Source organism: Montipora capricornis, chromosome 11 (assembly GCF_036669925.1).
Source record: "Montipora capricornis isolate CH-2021 chromosome 11, ASM3666992v2, whole genome shotgun sequence".
Lineage (NCBI taxonomy): Eukaryota > Metazoa > Cnidaria > Anthozoa > Scleractinia > Acroporidae > Montipora > Montipora capricornis.
Genome location: NC_090893.1, coordinates 13,056,576 through 13,074,075, shown reverse-complemented (window position 1 = coordinate 13,074,075; position 17,500 = coordinate 13,056,576). Strand labels below are relative to the sequence as shown.

The 17,500-nt window shown below is 39.4% G+C and overlaps 1 protein-coding gene and 1 long non-coding RNA gene across 2 annotated transcripts in view; one reads left to right on the top strand and one right to left on the bottom strand.

Annotated features, from left to right (window-relative positions):
* Positions 1-9,533, top strand: part of LOC138023517 (uncharacterized) — a 38,096-nt gene extending 28,563 nt beyond the window's left edge. The window contains exons 3-4 of the long non-coding RNA XR_011126704.1: positions 3,136-3,416; positions 8,346-9,533. This is a non-coding gene — a long non-coding RNA (uncharacterized lncRNA). The remainder of the gene's footprint in view (positions 1-3,135; positions 3,417-8,345) is intronic.
* A 1,440-nt stretch (positions 9,534-10,973) lies between these two features.
* LOC138024024 (growth/differentiation factor 8-like) lies at positions 10,974-14,551 on the bottom strand. Its single transcript, XM_068871114.1, has 2 exons — positions 13,998-14,551; positions 10,974-12,707 (listed from the first exon to the last, which is right to left on the bottom strand). Exons 1-2 carry the CDS (start codon positions 14,446-14,448, stop codon positions 11,899-11,901), a joined length of 1,260 nt encoding a protein of 419 aa, XP_068727215.1. The 5' UTR covers positions 14,449-14,551; the 3' UTR covers positions 10,974-11,898.
* Positions 14,552-17,500: the final 2,949 nt, after the last annotated feature.

The following is a 17,500-nucleotide window of genomic DNA, read 5'->3' as shown; positions in this document are numbered from 1 at the left end:
AATACAGGTTCTTAGATTGCCAAGCGGGGCAGAGTCTTATCCGCCTCAGCCGCGATAACAATAAGGGTGTGTGTGGCAAAAAGGACTTGGGAACGTGATGGAATCAAATCTCGCGCGTGCCTCAATCTTCGATAACCGGATGTATTTCAAGTTAAGTTAAGTTGTGGAAAGTTTGCAACACGTTTGCGCACGTGCCACCATAAATCATTTTTAGTTGTACATCGTTTATTTTGAGGTAAAATGCAAAGAATTTCAAGAAAACTCTTGTAGTCGAGTATTCTCTTTTTGTTACAGAGCGGTCTAACTTCGCGAGTATGGGTTTCTAAACTTGCTGCATTATTTATGTTGAGGATCTTCTATGATATTGTTTTAAGAAAGGCGTCCCATTTTCAGGTGATCTCACTGGAAAACAAGATAGTGATGAAATACAAAACTTCGATAAAAGTGTTATGAAATATAAAGTGCTTCTCTGTAGTACATAGAGCGGTTTTCAATTTAGTGTCGAAAGTAATTAGCCAATTACTTTGGTTTTGCATTACTTCACTCATTGTTTGGTTCAAAGTTCTCGCGCCACTTTTTCAACCAATCGGAAGAGAAACCAAAACCAATCGTGGCTCGCGCGTGCACATTTAGCCCGCGCTTTGTGTGGGCTACTTGTAATTACTTCGAGTTTTGATTGGTTTACTGGATTGTCTCCGTCCTTTTTGATTGGCCAAAGTAATTACTTTGGTTTTGGTTTTACGACACTCGATTGAAACTCCCTCTATCGAAATAAATGTATATTTGAGTTATACGAGATATAGACGAAATAGAGGGATCCTCACACTTATCAAGACAATTAAGCAATTGTCCGTTACAGACACCCGAAACATTTGAGGCGGCTTCGATGAGAAGCCACATTAATTTTCAGGTATCTTTACGAGACAATTTCTTAAGGTGGCCGGCACCAGTTTCACTACTTTTCTGAGCCAATTCAGAGCTACCTTAAATTTTTGCTCTGAATAGGCCATTTCCGAGTTCATGTCTGCCTCCTCTTCAAAGCGAGTCTAAGTGCGAAGTTTTTGTGATGGTAGTTAGTTCTACTTTACATATGAATGAAAACTAATTTTCACAACAAAAACTTTGCACTCAGACTCGCTTTTAGAAGGAGGCAGACATGAACTTGGAAATGGCCTATTGGCTCCTATGAATTTTTTTAAAACTTTGCCAATAGTTGTATCTCAGATTGCTAATTACTATTCTACAATGAAAAAATGGGGGTCACCGAGTTCATTTTTGAGATATAAGCAAGTTAAGGATGCGTATAGCCACATCATGCGTGCTTAATACCAAAACCTTGAACTCGAAGTCTTCGCCCGAAACTTTTGGTTGCAAGCCTGAATAGGCCGAGTTCCTGTGATGAATGCAATTTCAATTTTGCATCACTTTCATCTTCTCTACACTGTTTGGGACCTTATTAGCTTGAACATTTTTTTTTTTCCGAACGTACACCATATAGGAATACTCTAGAAAGGTTTTTTTTTTCCAGATAGGGACATATTCATGCTTACGAGCACTCTTTTTCGATAAGGAAGGCAAGGGCGTAAACATGATTTGTATTAAACATTGCCGGAGAGTGGTTAAAGTTTTCATGTGCTATGACTGGAACCGTTTTTATTTTCTCGTGCCACGTTTGTTTTTTTTCCTTTGCATCGTGTAACGTAAACGATTAATCCGATGCATAATAGGAGTGGTATTTTGTGCATGTGTGTGAATTGACCTCCTAAATGTCCATGAAAAAGAACCACTTGCGACCAAAAAATCATGAAGATTCTGGACTAATCTTAATCAATCCTGACTTCCGGTTTCAGTCTGTGGGGTCTTCTGGGAACATTTTTAGTATGTCCAGGAAAGTCACTTTTTCAATGACGATCATAATCAGTTTCCATTTTTCGGATAAAGAAACCAAGCAGAAGGTTCAAGTGCATGAAAGCAATACACCCTTTCCTTGATAATCGTCAAGACGAAGGGAGATATCCTGGATTTTTCGGGGGCCAGGCACAGCAACACCAAACGCTTTCCTTTTGTCAGACCTGGCCGGCCAGGGGCCCGTTTCTGGAAAGTCCCGAAACTTTACGGGCTATTTTCGGTTGTCACAATTCCCTTTGTATCTCAAGAACGGAGAGGATTTAAGTCGTCAAACTTCACATTCATTTTTCTTTTTATTACCTTAAAAACATGTTAAAAGATCGGCTTTCCAAAACAAGCGGTTGGCAGTCTCACAAATGGCTTTTCAGGCCCGAAAAGTTTTCGGGACTTTCGAAGAATGGGAAGAGTATATGTTGTTGTCGGTCAAATCCGGTGTCAGGTTGAATCCGTTCTTACCTACAACAGGTTAAATAGGCCTTTTGCAACTAAGGATCACATGGTACAAAATCCGCCATGCTGGAGGGCAAGCTCATTATTATTCCCCCACTGTGACATTAAAACAAAGAGACCTGAACCAGTCAAGCTTGACTTGCCTTTGTTTTAATGTCCCAGTGGGGGAATAATAATGAGCTTGCCCTCCAGCATGGCGGATTTTGTACCATGTGATCCTTAGTTGCAAAAGGCCTATTGGTGATCTTCATTTTACCTAAGTTGAATATGCACTCTACCAAGTTTCAAGCAGCTATCAAGCCCCCAAAAAGGACTGGAAACAACTATTCCTTCCCTCAAGTTGTTTCTTACGCATCTCAACATATCTTCTTAAGAATAATAATAATAATAATAATAATAATAATAATAATAATAACCAAAACTAATCCTAAGGTGACCCTAAAAAGTTTATTCAATTCATCTGAGTGCGTATTCAACCTAGGTAAAAGTGGGATCACTAATTTTATCTTGGTAAGAATGGATTCAACTTCAGAAGAGATTTTACTAGCAACATATCAACCTTAAAGTGTGTAAATTCTAAATTTGAAAGCGTTGTAGAGTAAGTCCTTCTTAATGCCGGCCTGGTCGGTCAGTTTTGTCAAATGGAAAATGAAAAGTCTCAACATCGAAAAACTTTATTCGGGAGCTAATATCAATCCCAAAAGCTTGCTAATCCTGAAGGCTAAAAATCTTCACACTATGATACTTCTAAGACAACCTTTGTACCTCTTGCTGCAGTATGCCCAACCACATGTAAGAATCAGCCAAGAGAATGACATCGTATTTAGCCCGCTGCTTTGCCATATTCTCATTACCCAGTGCCATTCTCACAGGAAGATTGCAAAGATGTTCTTCGCATCGAAGGTTTGCATCATCGTTTCCATCGCTGAGACAGGATTTTGGGCCGGATAAAATGGAAGATATGTGAGCCAACGCTCGGTGAGCGATCAGGAAACGACAAATTACAACGCGGGAACCTTTCGTTAAACAGGTGTACGAGACAGCATTCCAGTCTGTAGGTAAGGGAAGGTTCTCAAGTCTGAGAAATGGCCAAGTGTTCGCCCGTTTCTCGTGAAAATACAGCTTATCAGAAGCGATTTAGTTTCTGTAAAACAATATCTCAATCACCTTCTATGGACCCAGTCAACTAATCCGTTAATGTGCTCTCTACCAATCAGACTCGAGACACGCATTTTTAAACAATGGCACGCAAAAAAGGCTAATTATCAAACAAAAGAGTCCAATTTTCAACAAACAAATTGATTGCTTTGTCGCGCAGTTGTTTCCTTCGGGAATAACTTAAGTACAAAACGATGCTCAACTTCGGACGGCGTTTACCCAGATGATGACAAATGAGTCGCAAATGCTCCATTTTTAGAGCTTTTTTACGTTTTATCTTATTTTTAAGCCTTGTGTTTATATATGTCATTTTATCTTTTGTTTTGTTTACAACTGAATGGTGGGCCAAAAAAACAAGTTTTTTTGTCATTTTTTCTTAACTGAACCTAACAATGACGTCGTTTCCTGCTTTTACATTCGCTCTCAATATTCGAGAAATTAACTTGGTCAGGTGCCTCCAAAATCGGGAACAAAACTGTATAAAAACTTGGACGAAACGGGTCGCTGGCGCTTCGAGGTATCTTTCCCCTCCTTTACCCTTGAGCCTGGATAAGATTAGCTAAGCCTTGTTAATTACTATGGAAAATCTCAGGTTCAACGCTTAACCTGAGATTCGGAGATAGACCTTAGATGTAACTTTGATTAAGGGCGCGTTCGATTGACCCTATTCCGGAATAAGAATACCCAGAGTGAATTTGTACATGTGGGGGAAATACAATACAATAAAAGCACTCATTGTGTGCGCGACTCATGTTTTTCCCCACAACATGCATACCACACCTATAAATAGATGATTAGAGTGAGAAACTCGGTGACGATTGAAACCTCTTAGACATCCAGGGATACAATAGAAACGATTATACTAGAAATGTACAATAATTTAGTTTTTCTCGCTCTCCATGTCGTTTAAGTTATGAGGCGAGTTTAATGCAAATTTCCCGTTTATTCTGGAGTAGGTTAAAACGAGAATTCCTGAGATTTCCAGGCTAAAACGATCACTGTTCTAGAGATGTGTTTGCATGCATGTTTTTGCTTTGAAAATAACGCAAGATTATGTTACCGCTATACATAAATATATATTCTACACATAACAATTTCTGTGTTAATTATCTCGGTACTCTTTGATTATTACTTTGGGCATGCGCCAGCTGTTTATTGCTACTCCACAGTCAACACGGACTTAACGTATGCTAATAACTGAGAAACGTGACCACGCAGAAACGCCTCATTCTTCCTATCGCTCTGTGACAAATCACCAAAATTTTATTGGACACTTGTGCTTAACTGAGTGTATTACTGTCTGAACAAAGTACTTTTCCGCAGTGAAATATTTAGCGCGGAAAAGATCCAAGGTAAAGAGCGTTAGGTCAGGTCAGAGTGTCCCCGTCAACAAGTGAAGTGAATATTGCACGAAAACCGACTCTAATCCCTTTAGATGTCTTTGAGGTAACTATAAAGTTCAGGGTTCAGGTAAATAAACGAGAAAAAATATTTTCTAGCCCCTTTGGCTCCAACAAGCCCCAATGGAAAGCGCCAGGGTCAGATAAGGTCCAAAGTGGCTAGTAGCTAGAAAGCTATTTAACGTATTTTCAAGTAAAATGCTAAAACAGAAGAGCTCTGCCTTAAAGGTTTATCCGTTGTAAAACTCTCTGCAAGGAAAAGTTAAAAGATGCGGAAAAGACGGAAGTATAGCGTGTAATCGTGATAAAAATACAGGTTCTTAGATTGCCAAGCGGGGCAGAGTCTTATCCGCCTCAGCCGCGATAACAATAAGGGTGTGTGTGGCAAGAAGGACTTGGGAACGTGATGGAATCAAATCTCGCGCGTGCCTCAATCTTCGATAACCGGATGTATTTCAAGTTAAGTTAAGTTGTGGAAAGTTTGCAACACGTTTGCGCACGTGCCACCATAAATCATTTTTAGTTGTACATCGTTTATTTTGAGGTAAAATGCAAATAATTTCAAGGAAACTCTTGTAGTCGAATATTCTCTTTTTGTTACAGAGCGGTCTAACTTCGCGAATATGGGTTTCTAAACTTACTGCATTATTTATGTTGAGGATCTTCTATGATATTGTTTTAAGAAAGACGTCCCATTTTCAGGTGATCTCACTGGAAAACAAGATAGTAATGAAATACGAAACTTCGATAAAAGTGTTATGAAATATAAAGTGCTTCTCTGTAGTACATAGAGCGGTTTTCAATTTAGTGTCGAAAGTAATTAGCCAATTACTTTGGTTTTGCATTACTTCACTCATTGATTGGTTCAAAGTTGTCGTGCCACTTTTTCAACCAATCGGAAGAGAAACTAAAACCAATCGTGGCTCGCGCGTGCACATTTAGCCCGCGCTTTGTGTGGGCTACTTGTAATTACTTCGAGTTTTGATTGGTTTACTGGATTGTCTCCGTCCTTTTTGATTGGCCAAAGTAATTACTTTGGTTTTGGTTTTACGACACTCGATTGAAACTCCCTCTATCGAAATAAATGTACATTTGAGTTACGAGATATAGACGAAATAGAGGGATCCTCGCACTTATCTAGACAATTAAGCAATTGTCCGTTACAGACACCCGAAACATTTGAGGCGGCTTCGATGAGAAGCCACATTAATTTTCAGGTATCTTTACGAGACAATTTATTAAGGTGGCCGGCACCAGTTTCACTACTTTTCTGAGCCAATTCAGAGCTACCTTAAATTTTTGCTCTGAATAGGCCATTTCCGAGTTCATGTCTGCCTCCTCTTCAAAGCGAGTCTAAGTGCGAAGTTTTTGTGATGGTAGTTAGTTCTACTTTACATATGAATGAAAACTAATTTTCACAACAAAAACTTCGCACTCAGACTCGCTTTTAGAAGGAGGCAGACATGAACTTGGAAATGGCCTATTGGCTCCCATGAATTTTCTTAAAACTTTGCCAATAGTTGTATCTCAGATTGCTAATTACTATTCTACAATGAAAAAATGGGGTTCACCGAGTTCATTTTTGAGATATAAGCAAGTTAAGGATACGTATAGCCACATCATGCGTGCTTAATACCAAAACCTTGAACTCGAAGTCTTTCCCCGAAACTTTTGGTTGCAAGCAATAGGCCGAGTTCCTGTGATGAATGCAATTTCAATTTTGCATCACTTTCATCTTCTCTACACTGTTTGGGACCTTATTAGCTTGAACATTTTTTTTTTCCGAATGTACACCATATAGGAATACTCTAGAAAGGTTTTTTTTTCCAGATAGGACATATTCATGCTTGCGACCACTCTTTTTTGATAAGGAAGGCAAGGGCGTAAACATGATTTGTATTAAACATTTCCGGAGAGTGGTTAAAGTTTTCATGTGCTATTACTGGAACCGTTTTTATTTTCTCGTGGGCTTTTTTTTCTTTCCTTTGCATCGTGTAACGTAAACGATTAATCCGATGCATAATAGGAGTGGTATTTTGTGTATGTGTGTGAAATGACCTCCTAAATGTCCATGAAAAAGAACCACTTGCGACCAAAAGATCATGAAGATTCTGGACTAATCTTAATCAATCCTGACTTCCGGTTTCAGTCTGTGGGGTCTTCTGGGAACATTTTTAGTATGTCCAGGAAAGTCACTTTTTCAATGACGATCATAATCAGTTTCCATTTTTCGGATAAAGAAACCAAGCAGAAGGTTCAAGTGCATGAAAACAATACATCCTTTCCTTGATAATCGTCAAGACGAAGGGAGATATCCTGGATTTTTCGGGGGCCAGGCACAGCAACACCAAACGCTTTCCTTTTGTCAGACCTGGCCGGCCAGGGGCCCGTTTCTGGAAAGTCCCGAAACTTTACGGGCTATTTTCGGTTGTCACAATTCCCTTTGTATCTCAAGAACGGAGAGGATTTAAGTCGTCAAACTTCACATTCATTTTTCTTTTTATTACCTTAAAAACATGTTAAAAGATCGGCTTTCCAAAACAAGCGGTTGGCAGTTTCACAAATGGCTTTTCGGGACTTTCGAAAAATGGGAAGAGTATATGTTGTTGTCGGTCAAATCCGGTCTCAGGTTGAAACCGTTTTTACCTACAACAGGTTAAATAGGCCTTTTGCAACAAACGATCACATGGTACAAAATCCGCCATGCTGGAGGGCAAGCTCATTATTATTCCCCCACTGGGACATTAAAACAAAGAGACCTGAACCAGTCAGGCTTGACTTGCCTTTGTTTTAATGTCCCAGTGGGGGAACAATAATGAGTATGCCCTCCAGCATGGCGGATTTTGTGCCATGTGATCGTTAGTTGCAAAAGGCCTATTGGTGATCTTCATTTTACCTAAGTTGAATATGCACTCTACCAAGTTTCAAGCAGCTATCAAGCCCCCAAAAAGGACTGGAAACAACTATTCCTTCCCTCAAGTTGTTTCTTACGCATCTCAACATATCTTCTTAAGAATAATAATAATAATAATAATAATAATAATAATAATAATAATAATAATAATAACCAAAACTAATCCTAAGGTGACCCTAAAAAGTTTATTCAATTCATCTGAGTGCGTATTCAACCTAGGTAAAAGTGGGATCACTAATTTTATCTTGGTAAGAATGGATTCAACTTCAGAAGAGATTTTACTAGTAACATATCAACCTTAAAGTGTGTAAATTCTAAATTTGAAAGCGTTGTAGAGTAAGTCCTTCTTAATGCCGGCCTGGTCGGTCAGTTTTGTCAAATGGAAAATGAAAAGTCTCAACATCGAAAAACTTTATTCGGGAGCTAATATCAATCCCAAAAGCTTGCTAATCCTGAAGGCTAAAAATCTTCACACTATGATACTTCTAAGACAACCTTTGTACCTCTTGCTGCAGTATGCCCAACCACATGTAAGAATCAGCCAAGAGAATGACATCGTATTTAGCCCGCTGCTTTGCCATATTCTCATTACCCAGTGCCATTCTCACAGGAAGATTGCAAAGATGTTCTTCGCATCGAAGGTTTGCATCATCGTTTCCATCGCTGAAACAGGATTTTGGGCCGGATAAAATGGAAGATATGTGAGCTAACGCTCGGTGAGCGATCAGGAAACGACAAATTACAACGCGGGAACCTTTCGTTAAACAGGTGTACGAGACAGCATTCCAGTCTGTAGGTAAGGGAAGGTTCTCAAGTCTGAGAAATGGCCAAGTGTTCGCCCGTTTCTCGTGAAAATACAGCTTATCAGAAGCGATTTAGTTTCTGTAAAACAATATCTCAATCACCTTCTATGGACCCAGTCAACTAATCCGTTAATGTGCTCTCTACCAATCAGACTCGAGACACGCATTTTTAAACAATGGCACGCAAAAAAGGCTAATTATCAAACAAAAGAGTCCAATTTTCAACAAACAAATTGATTGCTTTGTCGCGCAGTTGTTTCCTTCGGGAATAACTTAAGTACAAAACGATGCTCAACTTCGGACGGCGTTTACCCAGATGATGACAAATGAGCTTTTTTACGTTTTATCTTATTTTTAAGCCTTGTGTTTATATATGTCATTTTATCTTTTGTTTTGTTTACAACTGAATGGTGGGCCAAAAAAACAAGTTTTTTTGTCATTTTTTCTTAACTGAACCTAACAATGACGTCGTTTCCTGCTTTTAAATTCGCTCTCAATATTCGAGAAATTAACTTGGTCAGGTGCCTCCAAAATCGGGAAGGCTTCCATTTCAGCATTAGGCCGGGTTTGGTGACAGCGTAATAAATTATAACTAAGACAAAGCTCAAGGCATCAAAAGGAGTTTTCTGCCTCGTCTGTGCATCTGATCATCGTTCAAGATGTAAGGAACCTCAAAACCTTAGACATAACGGCCATGTTGAATCCCGAGGGATCCAAAACTTTTGTTTTGCCCTACCGAACCTCGTTCCCAAACATTTCAACTCGAGGCTCGGGGTACCAAATCTATTGATGGTTTGCATCTGACGTCACAGCGGCCATGTTGATGTACAGAACAATGCAGTAAAATGTCTTTTTGGGAATTTGACATTATTATTATGCAATACCTGTGGAGCCATTTTCTATTGATGTTCACCAACATGGCCGTCTCATCACTTGGATGCAAACCAAGAATTGTCTATGGCCAATATGGTCGCCGCGCAAATAAGGCCCAGCGAGGTGTATTCCGGCCCGAAACAAGTTGCATTATGGAGCTTAAGCAAGAGAGGGCTTTTTGCCCTGGGAACGAGATTGAAGTTTTGAACCACCGACGGAAGCCGGAAGTGACCATTTCGCATGCTAAGAAAGTAGACTCCCTCAGATAGTCTCCAATATTAAGAAAATACAAGTAGCAATCTAAATAGAACCGGTAGAACCGAGGCAAGTTAAAAAAAAGCAGCTTACTTCCTGTTGCCCTCTGTGGTTCCAAAATGTCTTCTGCCTAAGCTCCCTGTCAATACCACGAAAACACCCGCAGGAATTCGAATTTTCGACCAAGACTTTAATTTCTCCCTACCCTAGAAAGTACCAACCGTCTCTGTGGGTTTGATTACGGACGCAACCAAGGCGATTTTGTCGAGGAAGAGAGAACCTGGAAACCAGGTTGACAACAATCATTGTCTGCCGTTTTTCACGGGGTCCATGCATGTTGCTGTCTTAATGTTATCAAAGTTAGGACCCCCAAACTAACCCTCCAGGATTTGATTGCTATTCTATGTAACCAGTTGACCACAGAGGGAAGGCATGTATTCAGTATCAAGCAAATTTAAAGCGTGTGATTACTGTGAACGTTGATGTGGAAGGTAAACCTGTGGTGTGCTACTTTTTGTATCTCGCTCTAACAGTACACCGCACGATTATTACTGGGATTGTCAAGTTCTTGATGTCTAAGGTGTCAAAAGTACTGTGTTTCCTAATCACTTTGCCCACAACAAAGTTGTTTGGGAATTAAGCTAGTCTCACTAACATGAGAATTTGTTCCCAGGAGGCGTCTTGCAAGGCAAAAAGTGGCCTCGAAAGTTGAAAGAATATGTCGAAATAAGCTACTTCTCCAATTTCGATTTGATAGTCAACGGCATACTACAATAGTCTTGGTACACTGACAAATTATTGGATGGCAAACGTTGTTTTAACAGGGTTTCACACTTGTAAAGCAAAATTGCAGAAAGATAATGGACGCATAGTGGACTATGGAATGCGCTTTTCATATTCAGTGCTAATCTCTTGCAGGATTGATCGGAATGCGATGAGCTTGTGCCACGGAGACAACATTTTTTAAGGTTATAGACGCTCAAAGTATTTAGGCTGAGTTTACCAGAATGGAGTTCAACCCAAGTTATAAGGATGTCGTCAGTCGAATTTAATCCAGTTTATTCTTTAATTGTGCTTCTACTAATTCGGCCCTTTTCGGCGAGTGTGTTCCTTCCTAATTGAAACCTCATTTAGCCTCGGTTATGATTTTTCAGGCTTGGTGCCGGCCGTCTTCGTTTATCCGTAAGCCGCGTAAAAAATGATCAAACAACATGCCATCAAATAACTTTATTGACTTCATCTTCACCTAGAGGAGTTCGTCGCAGTTTTACAACTAAAAAATTAACAATGGGTCCAAAATTGCTATTACGTCTGTTGTTTTCATTATAAAGTGGAGTACTTTTTTTAATGTATTTAAACACAAAGACGCACTATAAAAGGCGTGGTACCTAAGCACATGCAGATGATTTGTCGATCAACCGTTCGAAACTGTAAAATTAAAAAACTCTTCCACAAACCTACTACTGGACTCACAGACAATTATTTTAACGGTAATACTGTTAAGGGACCTTAAATGTTTCCTTTTTTGAGACTCGTTCAAAACCGCCATAGTACTAATTCAGGATTTTAAAAAATCGTAGAAACCATGTCTACTGGTGATGTAAGACAAATCCTAACCGACAGGATTGGAGATTATCGAACATCATACCACTTTATTTAGGCTTCAATTCAATCAGCTTATTCAGCACATTAAAGTGATTTTCAAGCAAGCGCTCTTAAACCGAAACCAAGGTGATCACACGCATGAGACATGGTGATCAAATGGGCCAATCATGACGCATGCAAAAGGAAAGCGCGGGAAAACGAGTTTGAGAGAGATAAATGTGACGGGAGATTCTTAAGCCAATCAATACGCCAAGGATAATTAATCAAAGCATTGAATCTTATTCAGTTATGAAAAACAAAAAGGGGTGAGACAATTTGATTTCTTTTGTTCCTTCAGAAGAGCGCAAGCAAGCTTAAATTAAAAGAAAATACTCTATTATGTACCATGATGGTCAAATCGGTTTAAAAAAGAGGCGACTAAGGTCTATTGTTCCGTTTCTTTTGACACTTAATTGAAAAAACTCTTTCAATGTATAACGGCAGTTCATCCTTTTTAGCCATGCAGACAAAGTTCTCGTCTCCCGGCGTGAATCTAAAAACAGTCACACGCATCTACAGTCATGTCATTCAAATCCGCCTTAACAATGCGTTTAGGATTTCTGTCATCATAAAACAGTATGGAGAATCCTGACAATTTTGAGGGACTGCAGCACATCGGCACCGTTTTTCTCAGAGGAAAGGTTGTATTTTGCCCAACATTGGGCCTTTTCAGTGGCGCACTCACCCTTCCACATCTGCCATCACAATAATTGGAACTGAAACCTTTGGGATGGATTACCCAGTGCCATCCGATAAGTGCGAAATTTACGTACAATTTGCGACGGCAACATTCCGTTGGGGGATGTCTGGCGTTGCAATCTATAGGTTGTCGTTTCCTTCTGTTCGGTGCTTTGGGCTTATCTAAGTCGATTACTATATATGGGCGAAGCTGTCCACGGGAGCTTATCAGTTGGCTGGTGTCTCTTTCACAATCTGGGCACAATATTCCTAAACCATGAATGGGTTTTTGTGTTGTACTGAAATGCGTTGGGGAGGTCTTGTTGAACCAATGTTGAACGATGTCCTTAATGTCCACAACTAACCAGTCGGATCTATTGAAATTTTCTTCCTTCACTTTAAACTTCGCTATGTTGATGTCCTGCACTTCCCCAGTTTCTTTCACTGTTTTCTGGTCGATTGCCGCTACATGAAGAAATCTTCCTTCAAGCTCTATCTTCATGCTTGTGTGTATCCACATTGAAGCTGAGGAAACAGAACTGGGCAAGGAATGTTTATCCAGTTTAAAATGAACTGTCAATCTCTTAGAGAGATTTCCTTTCATTTGAGAGAGTGGAAGAGGATCTGGAAAACAAACCGGACATATTTAAAGTCGAAAAAAAGTCTTTCCTGCAATAGGCCATTTTCGAAATATCAACATTCAGCTTCATAGTGAGGCAGTGAGGACAAAAACAATAGAAACGTGAAAAATATTTGCATAGCATCCACTTTCCTTTGTCTTTGTCCTCCGAACCTCTCTTATATCGAAAAATGCCTAATTTATAGGTTTATGAACAGATCATAATAATCACGGCTCTCCGATATTCCACCCTAAAAAATTTACGCTTTCATTTGCGGAAAGTAGCAAAGATAATTGAAAACCGTTAGCAAAGGCTATCTTGAGTGACGGACGGTAAGCGTGACTTTATAATCGAAGCCAAAACAGGAACTGATACCAGAAATACCTTGTCGACATTTACATCCAGTGCATTCAATGTAAACCCCTTTGCACTTATAGCGATTGTCACTGCTTACAATGAACCGTGGACGTTACATTTCTCTTGATATTCAAATTTTTCCGACCACCAAACAAACAAAGTTATAGTTTCAACAGGCGATAAAACATAAAGAACATCAGTGCGTGACGACAAGCTTTAGAGCGTGACAGTGTTCTCAAAAGCCCATTTGAATTATCAACTCTCTGAAATGTGGTTAACTCCTAGGATTTAGGTTATGCGTGTAAATATTAGTTATTTAATGTTGTATATCCAAGGTATCTTTTTTCTCCGTTGTTTCCACAGTTTGATAATTTTTGTGATCATTAGGGCATGGTGTTAGTTTTACTATTTTTTACCCTTTTCTCTTCTATTTTATCGATTCTGTGTATAACTTGCATTCATATTTAAAGTCACACTTTGAACACCACTGGATTTAAGTGAAACAGTCCTGAGAAAGAAAACAAGAGTTCACTTGTCTCAGAGGTCAGGATTCTTCTCTCATTTACGACTGTGGTTTGGCACACGTCAATCAAATCAATCGACCTGACGGACTCACTTCTTAGACATGAATGAAGGTATACTGGTCCGACGCATCTCGCTCACTTTAGTAAGTCTACTTACACGTGTCAGGCTTCCTTTTTTGATCCCCAAAATGCACTTCATTTAACACTTAATAAGCAAATTCTTAGAGTATCGAACTGCAAAGCACAATTTCATTGAATTGCCGGACCCTTAGTCAGGTATTTGCATGCCTGACCCTCTTGACCAACGCCCACAATTCAGAAAACTGCAAAAATAATACTGACATTGATGTAAGGTGACTGTGGAGGAAATTCCGACAAAGAGATTTTGCCGTCCACTAAAGACTTCCTCTTACCTTCTTCACTGAAAACGATAATTTGGGTAGTCTTTGCATAGTACTCCTCTCCATTATGTATGGGTTCATTTTTGTCTTCAGAAAGGTTCAAATTTGAGAGCAGAGTTGAAATTTTTAACTCAGTTAAATTTTGCGCGAGGACCGGTTCCCTGTCCAATTGCAGCTTTGCCAGTATTTTTTCCTTGATCATCTGGATTCGTAGCTCGGTAGCTAACAATTTTTTGTTTACTTTGGTATCGTCGTTGCAGTTTGGACAGTCTTGGTTCGTTTCACTTTTCAAAGCATCTGATTTTTCATTGTGTGAAGAAGTAGTTAATTCGGAGGAGTTGCTGCCAGGCATCGTCAAATCTTGAGTGGTTTTAGTGGACAAGCTTAAGTCGGCTGCTTGAGGAAAGACAATCGCGGTAAGGTAGATTGTTAGGAAGGCGCTGGAGGGAGGAGATCTGGCCATTTTACAAAGACCTTCAGCGTGCTACGGTCCTTCAACAGTGAGAGGAAAAATAGCAGAGGCACATGCGGCCCAATGAGACGACCGACCTCAATAGCCCAAGTATTTAATGACAATTACAGCTTCGTATCGGCCAATAAAATGCGTCGACCTTTAAAGTTTGAAAAAAAGTTGTTGTCTGAACGCATAACAAGGCAATTGAAGTGACGTCTGATCACGCGGTTTATCGAGACACGCGAACTGAATTTATGCTCACACTTTTAAATTGCTTCTATAACCAATAGCTAATACTTTGTGCTTCTTAATTTCACATAAAATCTAGATTCACGAACTGAATCAAAGACATGATGGTCCTTAATATAATTGTTTCTTGTTCGTCGGGTAATAATAAGCCAGCGTAACTCAATTTGACAAAGTGACAGATGAAGATATTGTATTTCACTGGATGAGGAAGTCCGACTTCCTCAAGTACTCACGCGTGTCATGATGTGAATTAGGGCAGGGTTTTCATTTGAGGCCGGAGGCCGAACGTTTCGTCCGGTCGTTTGCCATTCCACGTCCGGTACTATGGACTGCAACCCAAGTTACCAAACATCTTTTTTGAAAATCAAATAAATTCGCAATGATAAGCCAATGAAAATTATGTTGTTGCCATTCTCCCTCCCCCTCCCCCTAACAACTGACCATTTTCATTCAGTAATTTACTTTTTAAAGAGAATTTTAGTGAGCGCCAGCCTTGCCTAGGAAACTGTTTCCTTGGTTCCAGAAACGCTGGAAATGGCGTTTCTGAGTATTCTATTTTAAAAATTTCCTGGGGGAGCATGCCCCCAGACCACCCTAGGTGCTTGCGCCTTCGGTGCTCGCAAGGCGCCTTATGGCTCCAAGAAAACATTCACGTCCGGTGCTTTCAGAAGTATGTCCGCTACTTTACAAAACAGTTGAAAACCCTGATTAGGGCCGAGGGAGATATAATAGAAAAAGAGAGCGAATGATGGCGATAAATGGCCAGCCTACAGCGAGCACACAAAATTTCATTGCTCTGTAAAACAATAATCATTGTTTTTCAAACGCCGGTTACAAGATCACCTTATTTGTTATCTTTTCGATTCAGAAAAGTGGAACGTTTGACGCCGTGTCTCACAGTTGATACTTTGTCTGTGTTAATTCTCTCTAATGCCACCAGATTAAGCGCATTATCGATTGTGGTAATCAAACGCTTATTGAAGAATCCCTACTTATAATCTTTGCTGGATGCATTTAGTTCTTTTTAAATCAACAAAAATTAAAACAATATTCGTAAAAAAAACACCTTTAAGCATAGCTGAGAATGTTTGTTTTTTTCAAGTACAATGTAAGAGCCACGACTTGATCGGCTTTCAGTATACAAAAGCCAGGAAAGATTAAAGAAAAGAAAACTTATAACAGATATTCGTATATTCTGGATGCTTTAATTTTCTCATTGCTTGCATTGCCAATTCTGTTCAATTAGATCACTCGTGATATTCTAAATTTACTTTTTTTAAAAGCGGACAGGCAGAATATACTTTGTTTTTTGGGCTCTGCCACTCACCCAAGCAAACTGAGGATGCCATCTCAATTCCAGTCACCAATATTTTTCTTTTTCACAATGTCGTGACATTTTAATTTTAGATAGTCGTTTGAGCTCTGTTAGCAATCCAAGAACACAGATTGTATTATGTTTTGACTTATGCCTAAATTTTGTGTCCCCCATTCTTCATACCATGGGCCACCTTCCTTCAGGTTTGAGGTCTCGTACTCGAGCATGCGCACCTATGTCCTGAAATGCACTTAATTGGGTGCATGGCCAGTCACAAAGCATCACTTTTAAGTCTAACCCTTTGCTATCTGTTTTCAACAATAACGTGAGGGTAAAGATCAGGGGTACCCAGGGACGGTTTTCTCTCAAATGCTTTAAATCTCTGTTCTAAGCTTTCTGTAGTACTTTAAAAGCTCTGTTGTTTCATTTTACGCTGCGCTATAAAATTTTTATTTGTTCGGTTATTCTAGGGGAACTTGAAGCTTTTCGAATTTGCCCACTTCCCGAAAATCTTAGGTATTTTATCCTTTCCGAATATCATAACTAACCCAATGACATTTTTATCAATCAAAAAGCAACAAGCATTAATTTTTCCTATCACGAAAGTTCAATGTGAAAATTTCCTAAAGAAAATCCTCGGTTATCAAAGACCTTCCGAACAGATAATTTAATGAAAGGTTCTCTTGGGTGCCCCTGATTAGCGTTATATTTAGGTTGGGGTAAATGCAGTGTTTATCCTTACTTGAAGAGCAGAATTTGGGGAACACTTTGTGACGTTAATTGTCTGAGTTCCGAGACACGATTGATGTTGAAGCTGGGGAAAAATCCGCGTGCATCTAAAAATGCAAAATGCAATATGCAAAGTTAGGGGCCTTTCTAGATAGGTCTCTCTATCGTATAAACTCTTGTTCTTAGGCCATCGTAGCTTCATTAGGAAAATAACCGCTGTTTGTGTTATTTTCCTAATGTCTCTCTATGTTTGACATCAAACACATCCAGGTTGTCCCGTGTCCAGACATTTTTTTTCTTCATCAATTTGAAAAAAATGTTTATTTCTCGTGATATCCATCAAACTGACAGTTTTCATATTTAACAATAGCCGTTAGTCCAGGGAATATAAACAGTCAACGATCTTTGAAAAGTGAACACAAAGGTCGAAAACGAGTTGTCACTTTTGTATCATTTTATGAAGGCAGTGGCTACCCGTAGGCAAGTAAATGAAAAATGAAGAGAACGATTGATAAGATCAGATGAGAGCTGTGACATTTTTTATTGCATTTCCAGCTTTTTCGCTTAAAAAGGCCTTTTCATGAATCTAGGAACTTAAGTGCGCTTTCACAAGAAAATACTTTGCTTTTTGGAAAAATAGATCATATTCATATTCTCGGTATTACTGGAACCAGCTTGCAATGAAGTCTATTGGGGGAAACATGTTCGAAAGTATTGGGATTTGAGAAGATTCCCCCGCATTAGCCTCCATTGCAATCTACAATTGTA